The sequence below is a fragment of the Anguilla anguilla genome, chromosome 1 (assembly GCF_013347855.1).
Source record: "Anguilla anguilla isolate fAngAng1 chromosome 1, fAngAng1.pri, whole genome shotgun sequence".
Classification (NCBI taxonomy): Eukaryota; Metazoa; Chordata; class Actinopteri; order Anguilliformes; family Anguillidae; genus Anguilla; species Anguilla anguilla.
Window position 1 is genome coordinate 87,087,468 of NC_049201.1, and position 15,966 is coordinate 87,103,433.

General features: G+C 47.9%; 1 protein-coding gene and 1 non-coding gene across 2 annotated transcripts; one reads left to right on the forward strand and one right to left on the reverse strand.

The window, feature by feature from the left end:
• Nucleotides 1–3,871: 3,871 nt before the first annotated feature.
• LOC118233477 (zinc finger protein 91-like) lies at nucleotides 3,872–15,173 on the reverse strand. Its single transcript, XM_035429298.1, has 10 exons — nucleotides 14,786–15,173; nucleotides 13,981–14,083; nucleotides 13,132–13,882; nucleotides 11,253–11,260; nucleotides 10,738–11,003; nucleotides 9,684–9,786; nucleotides 8,556–9,585; nucleotides 6,018–6,345; nucleotides 5,360–5,453; nucleotides 3,872–5,091 (listed from the first exon to the last, which is right to left on the reverse strand). Exons 1-10 carry the CDS (start codon nucleotides 14,978–14,980, stop codon nucleotides 4,091–4,093), a joined length of 3,879 nt encoding a protein of 1,292 aa, XP_035285189.1. The 5' UTR covers nucleotides 14,981–15,173; the 3' UTR covers nucleotides 3,872–4,090.
• Nucleotides 11,926–11,997, forward strand: trnaa-cgc. Its single transcript has one exon. It is a non-coding gene; the product is annotated as a tRNA-Ala (tRNA).
• Nucleotides 15,174–15,966: the final 793 nt, after the last annotated feature.

Here is a 15,966-nt window from a genome sequence, read left to right on the forward strand (position 1 = left end):
TCTGAATTTTGACAGATTTTGACATGGCAAAGAGAGCAGCTCAGAAAACACAATAAATTAATGCGGAGTGGATTTCTGAATGTATTTGTTCCGTCAATCTGCCAGTTTCAGAACCACAATACCAACACTGATCTCGATGTGGCTTTTGGAAGGGGAGAGATAATTAAGTGGTGTCATAATGGGGTGTCAGGTAAATTCAGGTAAAACTCCAGAAAATACTTATGAGAATATACAATTTTGCAGGTGCTAGTAAAACATATACCACACTGTGCAAATACATAATTCATAGACTGAAAGGGCATTCTGCAGCTGCTAGAGTACTAACAAGAACTACTGGTACTTACAAGAGAAACTCGCTTCTCTTTTGGTTTCCGTTTAAGTGTGGAATTGACTATAATTTCTACTCCCACTATTTAAGGTTATAAAAGGTTTGGTTCCAGAATATCGTAGTTACCTATTCTCTGTTCTCTTCCAGGACTGTTTCACTCACAAGACACAGGCTATTTTAAAATTTCCAAGCATATCTGAAATTACAACGGGAGGCAGAGCCTTCTCTTACAGAGCTCCTGTCTTATGGAATAATCTCCCTTTGCATGTTCGGGCCTCAGACAAACTCTGGCTTTGGATGTAGGCTCAAAACTTACGTCTTTATTCAATCCCTTATTTAAAGATGTCTGGGTGGGGGGTAACCATTCGACTATGGTCAGCCTACTAATGTTTGTCTACTTTCCGTGGTCGTGGATCACTGACGTGTTTCCTTACCAGGGAAGCAGGCTCACCGAGAGCGATGATGTCAGGGAATGATACTGGTGCATACATTTGCCTTCTCTGCTCTCGAGTCCTGTATGGTTTATTTGGCCGAAATGCTGTACCTTTGCTGCTCTTTAGGAAACAGCGATCCAAAGTAATTCCTAAAGACATCATAATAAAACAGCAATTACAGCCAGCTTGATCTACAGTGGGTCCCGAAACAGAACAGTGACACAAAATGTTATTACATTTTTGTCCCTGTTCCCCCGCACTGGCTACACCTACATGCCTATGACTCGTTACCAACAGGTTCCATCGCTCCTCTCTCTCCCCCTCTCTCTCCCCTCTCCCTCTCCTTCTCCCCCTCCCCGGTGTTGCTGCACACTTTAACTGGCCGGCCAGTGGAAGATGGGCTCCCCCTTTATAGCCGAGTTCCTCTCAAGGGATTCTTCATTGGGGACTTTTTTTTCTCACCACCATTTAAGTGTTTTTCTTTCTCTTTTTTTTTTATTTTTTACTCAGTTCTCTTTTTGGGGGGTATTTTACCCAATTTTATTTTGTATCCCCACTGTAAAGTGTCTTTGTGACAGTGTCATACCAAAAAGCGTTATACTAATAACATTTAATATAACTATTTTAACAGAAAGGATCATTTACATTTGTACAGAAAAAATGGCACCTGCCCTTTTTAAAGCCTTGTTTGTAATACACAGAGCACAGTGTACTTAGGTAGACATTGAACTGTGAGCCTTGCTTCACATTCATACCTTGCTACAGACTAACCTGATAGTCATGCGTTCATTCTTCTCGATTAGTAACACCAGCTTCCAGTGCTGCTAGGGAAAGGCATAGAATGTGGAATTTTTCAGATTTAATAGAACAAAATGTTTCAGTGTTAAGAATGTGGAGGTGAACATTGTTTGATCTATAGTGATACCTGTGGTGTTGTATAGACGCTTTCATCGGACGCACGCGCGTTGCCAAGGTTATGCGCTTGGCCCTAAGTTAACTTCCGCTCTGTGTTTGTTTATATTGGGTTGGTGTTATATGACACCGATTACAAACGGAGTGAAAGTTAAACTGATGAGCAGACTGATGTTGGCCTCAGGTTGTTGTGCTGTGTGGTGCAACCTGATCTCGGGAACAAACTACATTTCGAAAATTTGTAAAAAAATCCATAATTTAACTTTGTAACCCCACTAGGGAATTGTGAAACTAATTGCTTGAATCCCTGCGATTATTATAGCTGGTGATTGCCCGTTGTTACCTCATATTTTTGAGAAATAACTGGACATCATTACCTATTAAATGTAAGACCAGTAAAAATACACATAATAAACTGTATTCGCCTTCACACATTTAGTAATACTAATACAGCCTTATTTACTATATCAACTTAAGACAAGCAACACGCTCGTAATTATCTCATCGTGACCCATTAAAGCCAATGGGGCAGACGTTGCTTCATAATTTCAAACTGCTTTCCTAACGGCTAATTTGCATACTGCGACTTGGGTTACAACCGTGAATATGTACGGATTCCTAGACGTGCTGATAGAGACCACCCTTTCTCATATTAACCTCAAATACGCACGACAGGATACTAGCAAATTTATGTCAAGTTCCATTCATTTATATGTGGTGGTCGATACACGTCCCCTTAGCAACCAAAAGCTAGCACTGGACCACCTCGGACTTATTTGCCGGCACAGAAAAAAAATCGCGAAAGTACTGAAAAAATAACCACAGGAGGATAACAAGGACATTTTTTCCTACATAACTAGGTACAGGTTGTTACCGATATTTCGATATTTCATATATAGCTGCAAATCAGTTTACGCTTTCCTGTCTGACGAACGAAGGTGGTCGAACAGGTTCTCTCACTCTAGCACCGACTTCGTTTCAGGTAACAAACTCATGATAAGCGATAGCTAATAGCTAGCTGACCAGTAATACGCCTGCAGTAGTTATGCATTAGCTAACTAAATTGATTGTAGCTAGCTAGCTAGCTAAACGTAGCTAACATCGTATAAATTATGCACAGTCACGTTAGATCAATGCTAGTAGTTAATACGCTTTAGCTACGTTTTGAACTAACTTATGATACCTGTTTCCAATGACTTCAGTGTTACGTTGCCTGATCATTTTTTGTTGTGGTAACCTAGCAAGATGACCCAAACTATTAAGAGCCACAATGTTTTTCCAGCAATGCATGCTATACAAATAAATAACCTACAGTAATTGCATTGGCTACACATGCTGCCCACTACTAGCCCCGGTTTGTCTCTCTAATCGTCGTTTTTAAGCAATATCATAGAAAGAGTGCACTTTTTACACAGGAATGTGCATGAAACCCAGAACAGTTATGGATTATGCAAGGAATGTATGATGCTCAGCAAGGTGCAATACTGTCAACATCTGTTTCTGTCACTTGTTTTTCTGGTAGTGTAACGTTATCACATTTGAGTTTGGCCAAGTAACGGTTCTTTTCTTCGACTGGTAACCTCAAATAATACTGGCTAGACACAGATTTAACTAGCTAGCTAACGTAATTTACTTGTTATTTATTTTGCTTGTTATCAGAAATAGTCTAGAGGGACTCTGTTGTTATTGATTGTTTGCGGAAGTCTGCCGGAAGTTAAGTTAGGGCCAGAACAACGCACATGCGCAGTAACGTTTGTTTATGTTGTTAGTTGAAAGCGTCTATATTCAAACTTTGAGAAACACCAGGAACATCACCACATTCTGTGATCATCAATACCTGATGCATACAGTTATAACAACTACACTTTCCACAAGTAGAGAATGTCCAGCAACTTTTTAAAACCACAGAAACACTGCAGTTGTGCCCATTACTGAGCTTTAGTTCTTTTCACAGAGGACTCGTGACTCGTTTGAGTCAAAATAGCAAAAACATTACATCATTATTTATTGCCAGGAGCTGGTACAGACAGGGGGGCAGCAGAGAGGGGTACAGACTGGGGGGCAGTAGAGAGGGGTACAGACAGGGGGCAGCAGAGAGGGTTACAGACAGGTGGCAGGAGAGAGGGGTACAGACAGGGGGCAGTAGAAAGGGGTACAGACAGGGGGCAGCAGAGATGGGTACAGACAGGGGGCAGCAGAGAGGGGTACAGACAGGGGGCAGCAGAGAGGGGTACAGACAGGGGGCAGCAGAGAGGGGTACAGACAGGGGGCAGCAGAGAGGGGTGCAGTTACAGAAGGGTTCACGGTGCAGAATGTGTCATGGGAAACTGCCCCACCCCTGGACACGGGGGATTGGTGCACGGCTGGAGAATCGGCCGCTCGTCAGACCCCGCCCCCTGCTCCGCTCTGCGGAGCGTCACACAACATGCGACAGCTGGTGGCTTTCAAACAGGTACTTCTGATCAAAGCTTTCCTGGCAGTCCGCGAACGAGCAGACGAACTTGCGCACGCGCGTGTGCACCCTCTGGTGGGCCTTCAGGTTGTCGAGCCGGTGGAAGCTCTTCCCGCACTGGGTGCAGCCGTAGGGCCGCTCTCCGGTGTGGCTCCTCTGGTGGCTGATCAGGTTGCTCAGCTGCTTGTAGTCCTTGCCGCAGTACCTGCAGCGGTACGGCCGCTCCCCGGTGTGCGTCCTCTGGTGCGAGCTCAGGTGGTGCTTGCGGAAGAAGCCCTTGCCGCAGGTGGTGCAGCTGAACTGGCGGACCCTCTTGTGGTTCCGCTGGTGGGCGGTGAGGTGCAGCTGGTCGGGGAAGCTCTTGGGGCACAGGGCGCAGCGGAAGGGCCGGCGCTGCTCGTGGGTCTGCAGGTGTCTCTTCAGCGATACGCTCCAGGAGAACGCCTTCCCGCAGCAGGGGCAGAGGAACGGGGCCGGCGCGTCGAGCGAGCCGTCCGCCACCGCAGCCTCGTCCGCCGCGGCGTTCTGCCGCTTTCCCCCGGAGTCCTGCAGACTCAGGCACTCCACCCGCACCGAGCAGGCCCTCAGGGGCCCCGGGATGCGCCCGCCACGACTGGCACTGCCCGCCGCCTCCGTCTGCGCCACCCTGCCGTCCGTCTCCTCCCTGTACCGCCCCCGGTGGGAGGAGCCTATCCCCAGCCCCGCCTCCTCTACCCACACGGGCTGCATGCTGAGTTCCTCTTTAAAGGGCTCCGCCCCCGGCGCCTCCCCCTCAGCCTGACCGGGCACGCCCCCCTCGCCAGCGTAGCGGAAATCCGCGTAGGCGTCCTCGCTGTCCCCCTGCATCAGCTCAGGCTCCGCCCACACAAACGGCTCTGGGGCCGCCCCCGGGCCGGGCCGCACCTCAGCAGCCACGCCCCCATTCAGGCCCGAGTCCCAGTCAGAACCAACACTCCTCTGTGCTTCTGTGGAAAATAAGCAATTCCCCTTAGATTTGTACAAAGCACTTCTAACAGAATGCATGCCATTTTTCAAAGTAATGTGTGTGCAAAAAGTGTTTTTGAGTAGGTAAATAGGATAGTCTGATCTGCACATTTTACACCGATGACATCTTCCAAACCTGTAGCATTTGCCAAAACCCAAACACACAGACAAAAAAATTAACATCAGCTCTTCCGTCCAAGGTAACCTAAGTTGTATTTGTGTCATTTCTTTGTAGAGTTCCCAAATTACCTAAAATATCCCCCCTCCAATCACTCCCCAGGCTGTTCTCCTGCTCCTCCAACCTTTCCTTCTTAATGACCGATTCAGAGAGGAGTTCACCACTCTGAGAGAGAGAGAGGGAGGGGGAGAGAGAGATTAAAACAGGAAATGCGTAACTAGATATACCAGAATCAAACTTTATAGGCAAAGTATGTTTTCTGCATACAAGATATACGACTTGGTCAATCAGTTGCTCTCTGAGCAAAATTCAAGACAAAGACGAGACAAACTGGGACCCAAAAATGCTTAGCTAGATGTAGCCTACTGTGTTAAAACTAAGATATTCGCAGGAAAAAACGCTTTTAATTCGTATATTTAAGCTTAGCTATTGGTTTTGTGAATCAGGTTTTATAGCCTATGGTTTTGTTTCCTTTCATTTGTGGATTTCTAGGCCTACAATTAGAAAGATTCGCGTAGTGATTGAAAACGGTAATGAGGTAAAGTACCCGGGTGACCGTGCCTAAAGAAAATACAAATGCACGCCTGTCAACCAACCGGAATTCAAGCCACGGTATAAGTAGCGTGTACATGCACACATTTACACATTAACCCAGTTACGCGAGGCAAACGAAATGTAATCAGTGTTTATCATAAACTCGTATTAAGAACGAACTTAAATATCTCCCACCTGTTCTACAATAACACACTGTCGGAAGTCCTCCTCCTCCGCGGGTAAACAGTACCTCGTCGCAAATGCATCCTTAAACTCCTGTCCTTTCTTTCCGTACTCACGCGCAGTCTTCAGCTCTCTCTCCATCTCCTGTAATTTCATTTTCAGCGTTTCGTTCTCTTTCTGACTATGAAATATTTCCAAACGCAGAACAGCGGAACCATCTTCAATAAGTTTACCGATCTCTGCCACAGCATCTTTTGTCAACGCATCCAAAATAGAATGCAACTGTTTCTGAACATTGATACCATAATAAGCCATTTTAGCTTTTAAGCGCCGCACCGCTGTTCGTTAGTTACAAACCTAATTAACAACAACCTAGTGTAATTTTACACATGTCAAAACATTTAAACAATTATTCCTAACTGAAATAAACGTACGTTTTTAACAGTTAACGGCAAATGACGACTGAATGTTACAGGACTCCCCAAGTTGCTTGGGAAAAATTACCCTGAAACTTCCGGAGACGTCACTAAGAAAATATAATCACTTCCGGGTAACTATGGGAGTACGGTACTCTAAATTTAAATCCTCAAACCAAGACAATCCGTATGAGGCAAAAAACGCATGTGTCTGATATGAGCGGCAGAATAAATGCTACAGACTATGAATGCTTAATTTTAATAAGATCACTTCACATCCATGTAATGCTAATAAATCCAAGCCGATGTAAAATTCTAAATCAAGAGCCCTGTGAGCGAGTGAATGTGTGTGTGTGTGTGTGTATGACTGTGTTTGAGGGTGTGTGTATAAGTGTGTCTGCGGGTGCATGAGTGTATCTGCAGGTGTGTGTGTGTGTGTGTTTGCAGGTGTGTGTATGAATGTGTCTGCAGGTGTGTGTGTGTATGAGTGTGTCTGCAGGTGTGTGTGTGTATGAGTGTGTCTGCAGGTGTGTGTATGAGTGTGTCTGCAGGTGTGTGTGTGTATGTGTTTGCAGGTGTGTGTATGAGTGTGTCTGCAGGTGTGTGTGTGTATGTGTTTGCAGGTGTGTGTATGAGTGTGTCTGCGGGTGTATGAGTGTATGTGTGTGCAGAGATCTGAAATGCAAGCTGGGGGGCTGGAGAATGACAAGGACATGTGATTGACAATATTGGAAGTCACAGAAAAGTTTTAATAATGTAAATAATCATAAAACATATAAGAAAAGAAATAATATTAAGTGTTGAACAAACAAAGGGTCAATACTCTAAATAACAGAGCTTACATAAGTGAGATTAATATTTTTATTTCATAATTCACAAAACAAAGGCATTCTACTGAGAATCGCCCTATGGATGCATGATTTTATTCAGTTTAACAATCAGACACATATTTAATCCCCCTGCACATACACTCACACACACAAACTCACACGCATGCACACACACACACACACAATGCACAGTGTCCAACATTTTTCACTTTTGAAATGAGTGCAACACCAAAGAAAATATAAGCCTACATCTATTTCCAAAACAAAATGTACAGGTGATAGTCTGTAAACATTACATATCATCCCAGCCGAGCAGCTCTAACTCCTGCATCATCATCAAACACTGTCATGACATGGGAAAACCTAGTACTCGAGAGAGGGGTCAGGATGGGGGTTTGGGGAGCCCCCACTGCTGGCAGTGCAAGGGGGGGGGGGGGTTGTAGCCCAGTGACACCAAGTACCATGAGCCCCCAGGCATTTTCCCTGCCCCCCTAACCCCAAAACTCTGCTCACCCCCCAGAACCCCTCATGGGCTGCTGCACATCCCACCAGGGTCTATCCCCCGAAGGGTGGAGGGGGGAAATGGTTGCAGCAGCAGCAGCTACCAAGGACAGATTTCCTTCTCTGTGAAGCGCGTTCTGCTAGGCGGGCCGGGCCAGGGGGAAGATCCACTGGCTACATGACTGGTGCTGCGGAGGGTGGGGCAGGGCGGGGCAGGGTGGGGTGGGGCGGGGCAGGGTGGGGCAGGGCGGGGCAGGGTGGGGCAGGGCGGGGCAGGGCAGGGCAGGGTGGGGCGGGCGGGGCGGGGCGGGGCAGCTACACAACGCTGGTGCTGTGGAGGGCAGGGCAGGGCGGTGCAGGGCAGGGCAGGGCAGGGCAGGGCAGGACGGGGCAGGGCAGGGCAGGGTCGGGCGGGGCGGGGCAGCTACATGACGCTGGTGCTGTGGAGGGCGGGGCAGGGTGGGGTGGGGCAGGGCGGGGCAGCTACATGACGCTGGTGCGGGGGAGGGCGGGGCAGGGTGGGGTGGGGCAGGGCAGGGCGGGGTGGGGCAGGGCGGGGCAGCTATATGACGCTGGTGCTGCGGAGGGCGGGGCAGGGTGGGGCGGGGCAGCTACAGGACGCTGGTGCTGTGGAGGGCGGGGCAGGGCAGGGCGGGGTGGGGTGGGGCAGGGCGGGGCAGGGTGGGGCGGGGCAGGGCAGGGTGGGGCGGGGCAGCTACATGACGCTGGTGCTGTGGAGGGCGGGGCAGGGCGGTACAGGGCAGGGCGGGGTGGGGTGGGGCAGGGCGGGGCGGGGCAGCTACATGACGCTGGTGCTGCGGAGGGCTGTGGTGCGGTTTCCCCCGCAGTGAGTCCTCATGTGACTGCGCAGAACGCAGGGCTGGGTGAAGCTCTTCCCGCACTGCTCGCAGCCGTACGGCCTCTCCCCCGTGTGGATCCTCTGGTGCACCTTCAGCACGTACTTCCTGTTGAAGCTCTTGCCGCACACGCAGCTGAAGGTCTCGCCGTTGTGGCTGCGCTGGTGGGTCTTCAGCGTGCTCAGCTGCTTGAAGCTCTTCCCGCAGGCGGCGCAGGCGTACGGCCGCTCGCCCGTGTGGATCTTCTCGTGCTCCTTCAGGTTGTACTTGCGGCTGAAGTCCTTGCCGCAGGTGGCGCAGCTGAAGGGCTTCTCCCCGGAGTGGCACTTCTGGTGCTGCCGCAGGTGGTGCTGGCAGGCGAAGGTCATGTCGCACTGCGCACACTTGAGCAGCTTCTCGCCGGTGTGGTAGCGCTGGTGTATGCGCAGGTAGTACCGGCGGGCGAAGGTCTTCCCACACTGCGCGCAGGACAGAGACGTCTGCTCCGTGTGCGTCAGCTCGTGCACTCTGAGGTCACGCGGACGGGCGAACCGCTTCTCGCAGTACTTACAGCGGTGCGGCTTCACCCCCGCGCCGGCCTGCTCGTGGGCCATCCCAAACCCCGCCCTCTCAGAGAACACAATCCTTAACCCCGCCTCCTCGGAATGCACAACCCCGGGCCCCGCCTCCTCGGAATGCACAATGCCTGGCCCCGCCTCCTCCCCCCACACTGGCAGCACCACAGTCTCCAGTTTAATGGCCGCAGTGGAGGGGGGCAGGCTGTGCTGGACCCCCCCCTCGGCAGCGGGACAGCGCCGTGGCTGTGGGGGTGGAGTCAGGCTCTCCGGGTCCTTCGCTGTCGTGTCAGAGCAGTGCGAGTCTTCAGCGTCTCCGCCCCAGTCATCATCTTCACTGAGCTCTCCAGCGCCCTCTGCAGGTGGGGCTTTAGCAGGTGAGCTCACCCAGTGGCTGCAGCCCAAATCCCCGGCCCCGACTCCTGTAGGGAAGGACAGAACACGCTCTTATAGCCGTTAGCCGCAGCCGCCGGAGGCTACGTACTTCAGCGCTGCGGCAGGTCTGGCTCCGCCCACTCACTCTCAGGACGGGAGTCCAGCTGTGTGTGAGCGTCACTGCCTCCCCAGACCTCTTCACAGCTCTCCACCTTTATAAGAGAGGGCCCCTCCTCCACGTCTGCAGGCTGAGACACAGGCCAGAGAGAGTCACTCACAGGGAACCAGAGTCTGTGCTCAAACTATACACTGCAATTTAATCTGGGACACACACTGATACTGTACACTGCACTATGGTTTAATCTGGGACACACACACTGATACTGTACACAGAACTATGGTTTAATCTGGGACACAATCACTGATACTGTACACTACACTATGGTTTAATCTGAGACACACACACTGATACTGTACACAGAACTATGGTTTAATCTGGGACACACACACTGATACTGTACACAGAACTATGGTTTAATCTGGGACACACACTGATTCTGTACACTACACTATGGTTTAATCTGGGACACACACACTGATACTGTACACAGAACTATGGTTTAATTTGAGACACATTCACTGATTCTGTACACAGAACTATGGTTTAATCTGAGACACTGATACTGTACACTGCACTGTCAGCATATTCCTGAACATTCAATACAGATAAAAACCATTATCATTACTATAAATATTATTATTAGTAGTAGTAGCAGTAACAGTAGTAGTGATATGAGTAGCAGTAGTAGTAGTAGCAGCAGTAGTAGTTACGAATATAATTCAGCATGTCAGAACACTGACAACTTCAATTGTCATTACATCACATAATATGAACTATTAACACTTCATAAGTCGAATTTATTTTAAAAGTATAAAAGTAAAAACTTTTACAAATACTTCCCTTAACTACTTTAAGTACGCACCTCGAAGTTAAAACTTCAGAAAGATATTTTTGAATTCTACAGGTATAGAAGTATTTTCAACACCACAATACACCCAACTTTAACCGATCACCTGGCTTGTTATTTTACTGTTAGATTTAGCTTTCCAAAATTCCTTCACGCGATTTATACCTGACAATAATATCCTGTAAGAATTTAATTCTTATGAAAACTCTCCCAGGCTGTATGAATACGGACCCAGTCCTCGTCAGCCTGAAAGAGGGACTGCGTTCCGCAGACACTGTCGCCGTTTTCGGCACCTCCAGCCGACCTCAGCTCGCCCTCTATCAGCTGCAACTTCTTCCTCAGCGCCTGGTTCTCTCGCTGGCTTCGCGAAATCTCCAAAAACAGAACCGCAGAACTATCTTCGAAAAGTTTATTTATCTCCGCGACGGCCGCATTGGTCAGTGCCTCCATAATGGAATTCAACTGTGCTTTGACAGAAACACAGTTTGACATTTTGCCTCATCAACCTCACGACAACCTCCCGACTCTTTGCGATTCGGTGAAGCTCTGTGCTTCTCTTAAGTGTCTCTGCAGCCTTCTAATAATCAGCTTTTTGTTTCGTTTATTTTTTTTCTCACTCTTATCACTCAAAGGCTGTAAACGCACAGCTGTGATTAAGCCGCAAGCTTTCAACGTCGCATCCGGCCCTCTTCCTCGCAGGCTTTTTTTTTTACCTTAATGAACCAGAATAGGTACCACAGCGCCACCTTGTGAGCTGGAGCGTATGGCAGAAAACAGCAGTGGAATGACCGTGGACTGAATTGAGGTTTTACAAGGCTGCAAAAACTTTTAATGCCATTTCACACCACTTCGCTTAAGTATACGAGATCAGTATACGGTGCGGTTAGGTTCGTCTGGATCATCTTTTGTATTGAAAATGTCGCCAACATTTGCACTGCTGACTGGAACACTCACACTGTATGACTACATCGGTAAAATTTGGGGTGCAGTATTCTAACTGAAGGACCAAGTAAATAAACAAATATTCATCAAACAGTTTAGCAAGCAGATTACATGTGTAGTTTATATAGTTATCTAGTTTAACAACCAAGTTATTATTTAATCATACTGCACAGTACAAAACACACTCGGTCAGCTACTGTAAGCTCCAAAAACGACAAATGATAAGGTAAACCCGTTATACCATCAAGCCAGCTACAACTCTTCAGTAGAACACGCTAGCTATGTAATGCAGTGAGCCAGCTACAACTCTTCAGTAGAATACGCTAGCTATGTAATGCAGTAAGCCAGCTACAACTCTTCAGTAGAATACGCTAGCTATGTAATGCAGTAAGCCAGCTACAACTCTTCAGTAGAATACGCTCGCTATGTAATGCAGTAAACCAGCTACAACTCTTCAGTAGAATACGCTACTACGTGGGGGATGTAGCTCAGTGGTAGAGCGCATGCTTCGCATGTATGAGGTCCTGGGTTCAACCCCCAGCATCTCCAACAGCTTTAATTTGCCCCTCCCCCAAGATTTGGATATTATACAGCCTTAAGGCTTTCTGCTTTACTGGGGGAGACATAGCTCAGGTGGTAAGACCGATTGTCTGGCAGTCGGAGGGTTGCCGGTTCAAACCCTGCCCTGGGTGTGTCGAAGTGTCCTTGAGCAAGACACCTAACCCCTAACTGCTCTGGCGAATGAGAGGCATCAATTGTAAAGTGCTTTGGATAAAAGTGCTATATAAATGCAGTCCATTTATGCTAGCTATGTAATGCAGTAAGTCAGCTACAACTCTTCAGTAGAATACGCTAGCTATGTAATGCAGTAAGCCAGCTAGTGAACTCGGCTAGCTTGTAGTTTCAGTGTGTTTTTGTGCTAGTAAGATAAATTAGCCAATAGGGCTACAAAGTGAAAGGCACTTTTCAAAATCGGCAGCCTGTTTTTATTGTTGGGAAACCTGTATCCACAATTTTCCTGCTGTTAGCTACCTGGAAAATAAGTTAATAAATACACATGTACATTTTTCACTAAACAACCAATTATAATAGGCCTACAATAACATGATCAATGTTTCTTTTGTTTATTTTGCTCAGAAATTCCATGCAGACATTAATTATTGAAAAGACAACATGAACAGTACGTTTAAAAAAAAAAGAACCATCTTTCATGCACACAGAACCCCCTGTAGGGTGAAAAAGAGTCAAAAATGGGGACATTATCGTGGTTACAAAGCTCATATCACAGTGAAAGAGAATCACTGTGAATGTCATAAATACGTTATAAATATCACTTTGAATGGGAAACGCAAACAAGAGTGCACATTCACACCCTCACATTATCATTAACCGCCCTACATATCTGCAGATGGGTTGTTAAAGCACAGATGCCAAAATGCATGTACATAAATGTATACACGAGAATCTCTGCCTCCAAACTGCATAGGTGGTGTCCATTATCACGATCTCGCAATAAGCTTCAGGTGAGGTGCAGTTTCTGGGAAGGTGGAGAGGGAAGTTTGCAGAAGTCTTTAATAAGAATCTTACCAGGGTGGGACATCATGGGAAACCCCTTTCTTTGGGGTGTGTTATCTGGTGCAGACGGTCAGACCGGATAAATATGACCTGGGTGGAGGAGATGGCTAAACGAAACTGGCCGTTCCAAACGCAGTCGTATCAAGTCCCTCGTAGTGTGCTCTCATATGCTTTCTGAGATTGTTCCGTCGAGTGAAACTCCTCCCACACTGCTCGCAGCTGTACGGTCTCTCGCCCGTGTGGATCATCTGGTGCAGCTTCAGGACGTACTTTGTGCTGAAGCTCTTGCCGCACACGCAGCTGAACGGCTGGCCCCGGTGTCTCCGCTGGTGCACTTTCAGCGTGCTCAGCTGCTTGAAGCCCTTCCCGCACACGCCGCACGCGTGCGGCCGGGCGTCCGAGTGGGTCTTCTGGTGCTCCTGCAGGTGGTACTTGCGGCTGAACTCCCTCCCGCAGGTGGCGCAGCGAAAGGGCTTCACCCCCGAGTGCGTCAGCAGGTGCTGCTTCAGGTGGTTCCGGCAGACGAAGATCCTCTGGCACTGCGCGCAGGGGAACAGCTTCTCCCTCGTGTGGTGCCGCTGGTGTATTTTGAGGTAATCTCGGCGGGAGAAGTTTTTCCCGCACTGCGCACACGGGAAAGAGCCTGACTCCGCCCCCTCCTCGGCAGCGGGACAGCGCCGTGGCTGTGGGGGCGGAGTCAGGCTCTCCGGGTCCTTCGCTGTCATGTCAGAGCAGTGCGAGTCTTCAGCGTCTCCGCCCCAGTCATCATCTTCACTGAGCTCTCCAGCGCCCTCTGCAGGTGGGGCTTTAGCAGGTGAGCTCACCCAGTGGCTGCAGCCCAAATCTCCAGCCCCGGCTCCTGTAGGGAAGGACAGAACACGCTCTTATAGCCGTTAGCCGCAGCCGCTGGAGGCTACGTACTTCAGCGCTGCGGCAGGTCTGGCTCCGCCCACTCACTCTCAGGACGGGAGTCCAGCTGTGTGTGAGCGTCACTGCCTCCCCAGACCTCTTCACAGCTCTCCACCTTTATAAGAGAGGGCCCCCCCTCCACGTCTGCAGGCTGAGACACAGGCCAGAGAGAGTCACTCACAGGGAACCAGAGTCTGTGCTCAAACTATACACTGCAATTTAATCTAGGGTACAAACACTGATACTGTACACAGAACTATGGTATAATCTGGGACACACACACTGATACTGTACACAGAACTATGGTTTAATCTGGGACACACACACTGATACTGTACACAGAACTATGGTTTAATCTGGGACACAATCACTGATACTGTACACTACACTATGGTTTAATCTGGGACACACTCACTGATACTGTACACAGAACTATGGTTTAATCTGGGACATAATCACTGATACTGTACACAGAACTATGGTTTAATCTGGGACACAAACACCGATACTGTACACAGAACTATGGTTTAATCTGGGACATAATCACTGATACTGTACACAGAACTATGGTTTAATCTGGGACACAATCACTGATACTGTCCACTGCACTATGGTTTAATCTGGGACACACTCACTGATACTGTCCACACTCCACAACACTATGTGCTACTACTGTGCGATATTGACACTAAAAGGTAAATTATATTTGCAGTTGTAGGTGATAGGTAGCTACGACGCCTTCTTTGCCTCTGACTTGCTTGCTGCAGTTCTGAAAATCTCCTAAATGTTAGCGTAAGGATGCTGTTCTTGGCCCTGTTCCAAAAACCATCCTTAACTGTGCCCTGTCTCCTACCTCGGTCTTCAGATCGCTCCGCATCCCCATTAATTTCCTCTTCAGCTCCTGGTTCTCTCTCCGGCTTTCAGATATTTCCAAACGCAAAACGACAATGATGTCACGGAAAAGTTTGCTTATCTCTACAACTGCAGACTTCGCGAGCGCCTCCATGATTGCGTTCAACTGTCCCTCGACAGTATCACAGTTAGTCATTTTACCTGATCGTCGAAACAACCCCCTGAACCTGCTAAAATTATCTTTAACGTTTACAATTTTTGCTGTTTGTCAAATGTTACATATACTGTTTCGATGTACTTGTCTCGGTTCACTTATGCACTTATGCGCGTGCACACTTCCTAAGAGATTGCTGATAACAAACAGCAAAAAATGAATACAATTATATGTCGCTTGTTAGTGACGTAACCCCCGGCCTTTCGTTTCAAAATAAAAGTGTTCGACCTCACCTGCTAGAAAGCTTTCAGGGTCCACATCTCTGTTGTTGACTGAATACTGAACTAAAAACAGATTTTTATCGAATGAATTGCTCATTTACTAAAACGAATGTCTTTATTTGCATTCTAGCTCATAATAAGCCACATTACATAATTTGCTGTGCCTTCATTTGGTCAGAAATGCAACATTAATCTTTCAGTATAGCTGAATAATGCTGGACTTCAGTGTTTCCCTAGCCTGACCCTCGGGACAGATTGTATATGCTGGGTTTTGTTCCAGCCATAGTAACCGACTGTATTCTACTGACCTGCTAATTAATAAGACACTAATCATTCTTAATTTGACTTTTTACATCTGTTGAAGGATGATTTACCTCTACTCACTACTCACACCTGCACACACAGTTGTTACTCTCACTTGCACACACAGGTACTATACCTGCACACACAGGTACTACTCACACCTGCACACACAGGTATTACTCACACTTGCACACACAGTTGTTACTCTCACTTGCACACACAGGTACTACTCACACCTGCACACACAGGCATTACTCTCACCTGCACACACAGGTATTACCCTCACCTGCACACACAGGTACTACTCACACCTGTACACACAGGTATTACTCACACCTGCACACACAGGTGTTTGCAACTTTCCCATCACATCAGCCCATCTCACTCTCACAGAGGCAAAATAAAGAGTTCAGACTTTCTTAAATTATAAACTTTTTCTTTTAC

Coding starts and splice junctions, on each gene's coding strand:
- LOC118233477 (XM_035429298.1), bottom strand. CDS start 14,980: ATGACTAACTGTGATACTGTCGAGGGACAGTTGAACGCAATCATGGAG. Junction 9,787..10,737: donor TTCAGGCTGACGAGGACTGG/GTCCGTATTCAT, acceptor CCTGTGTCTCAG/CCTGCAGACGTGGAGGAGGG. Junction 5,092..5,359: donor TTGGAGGGGGGATATTTTAG/GTAATTTGGGAA, acceptor TATTTTCCACAG/AAGCACAGAGGAGTGTTGGT.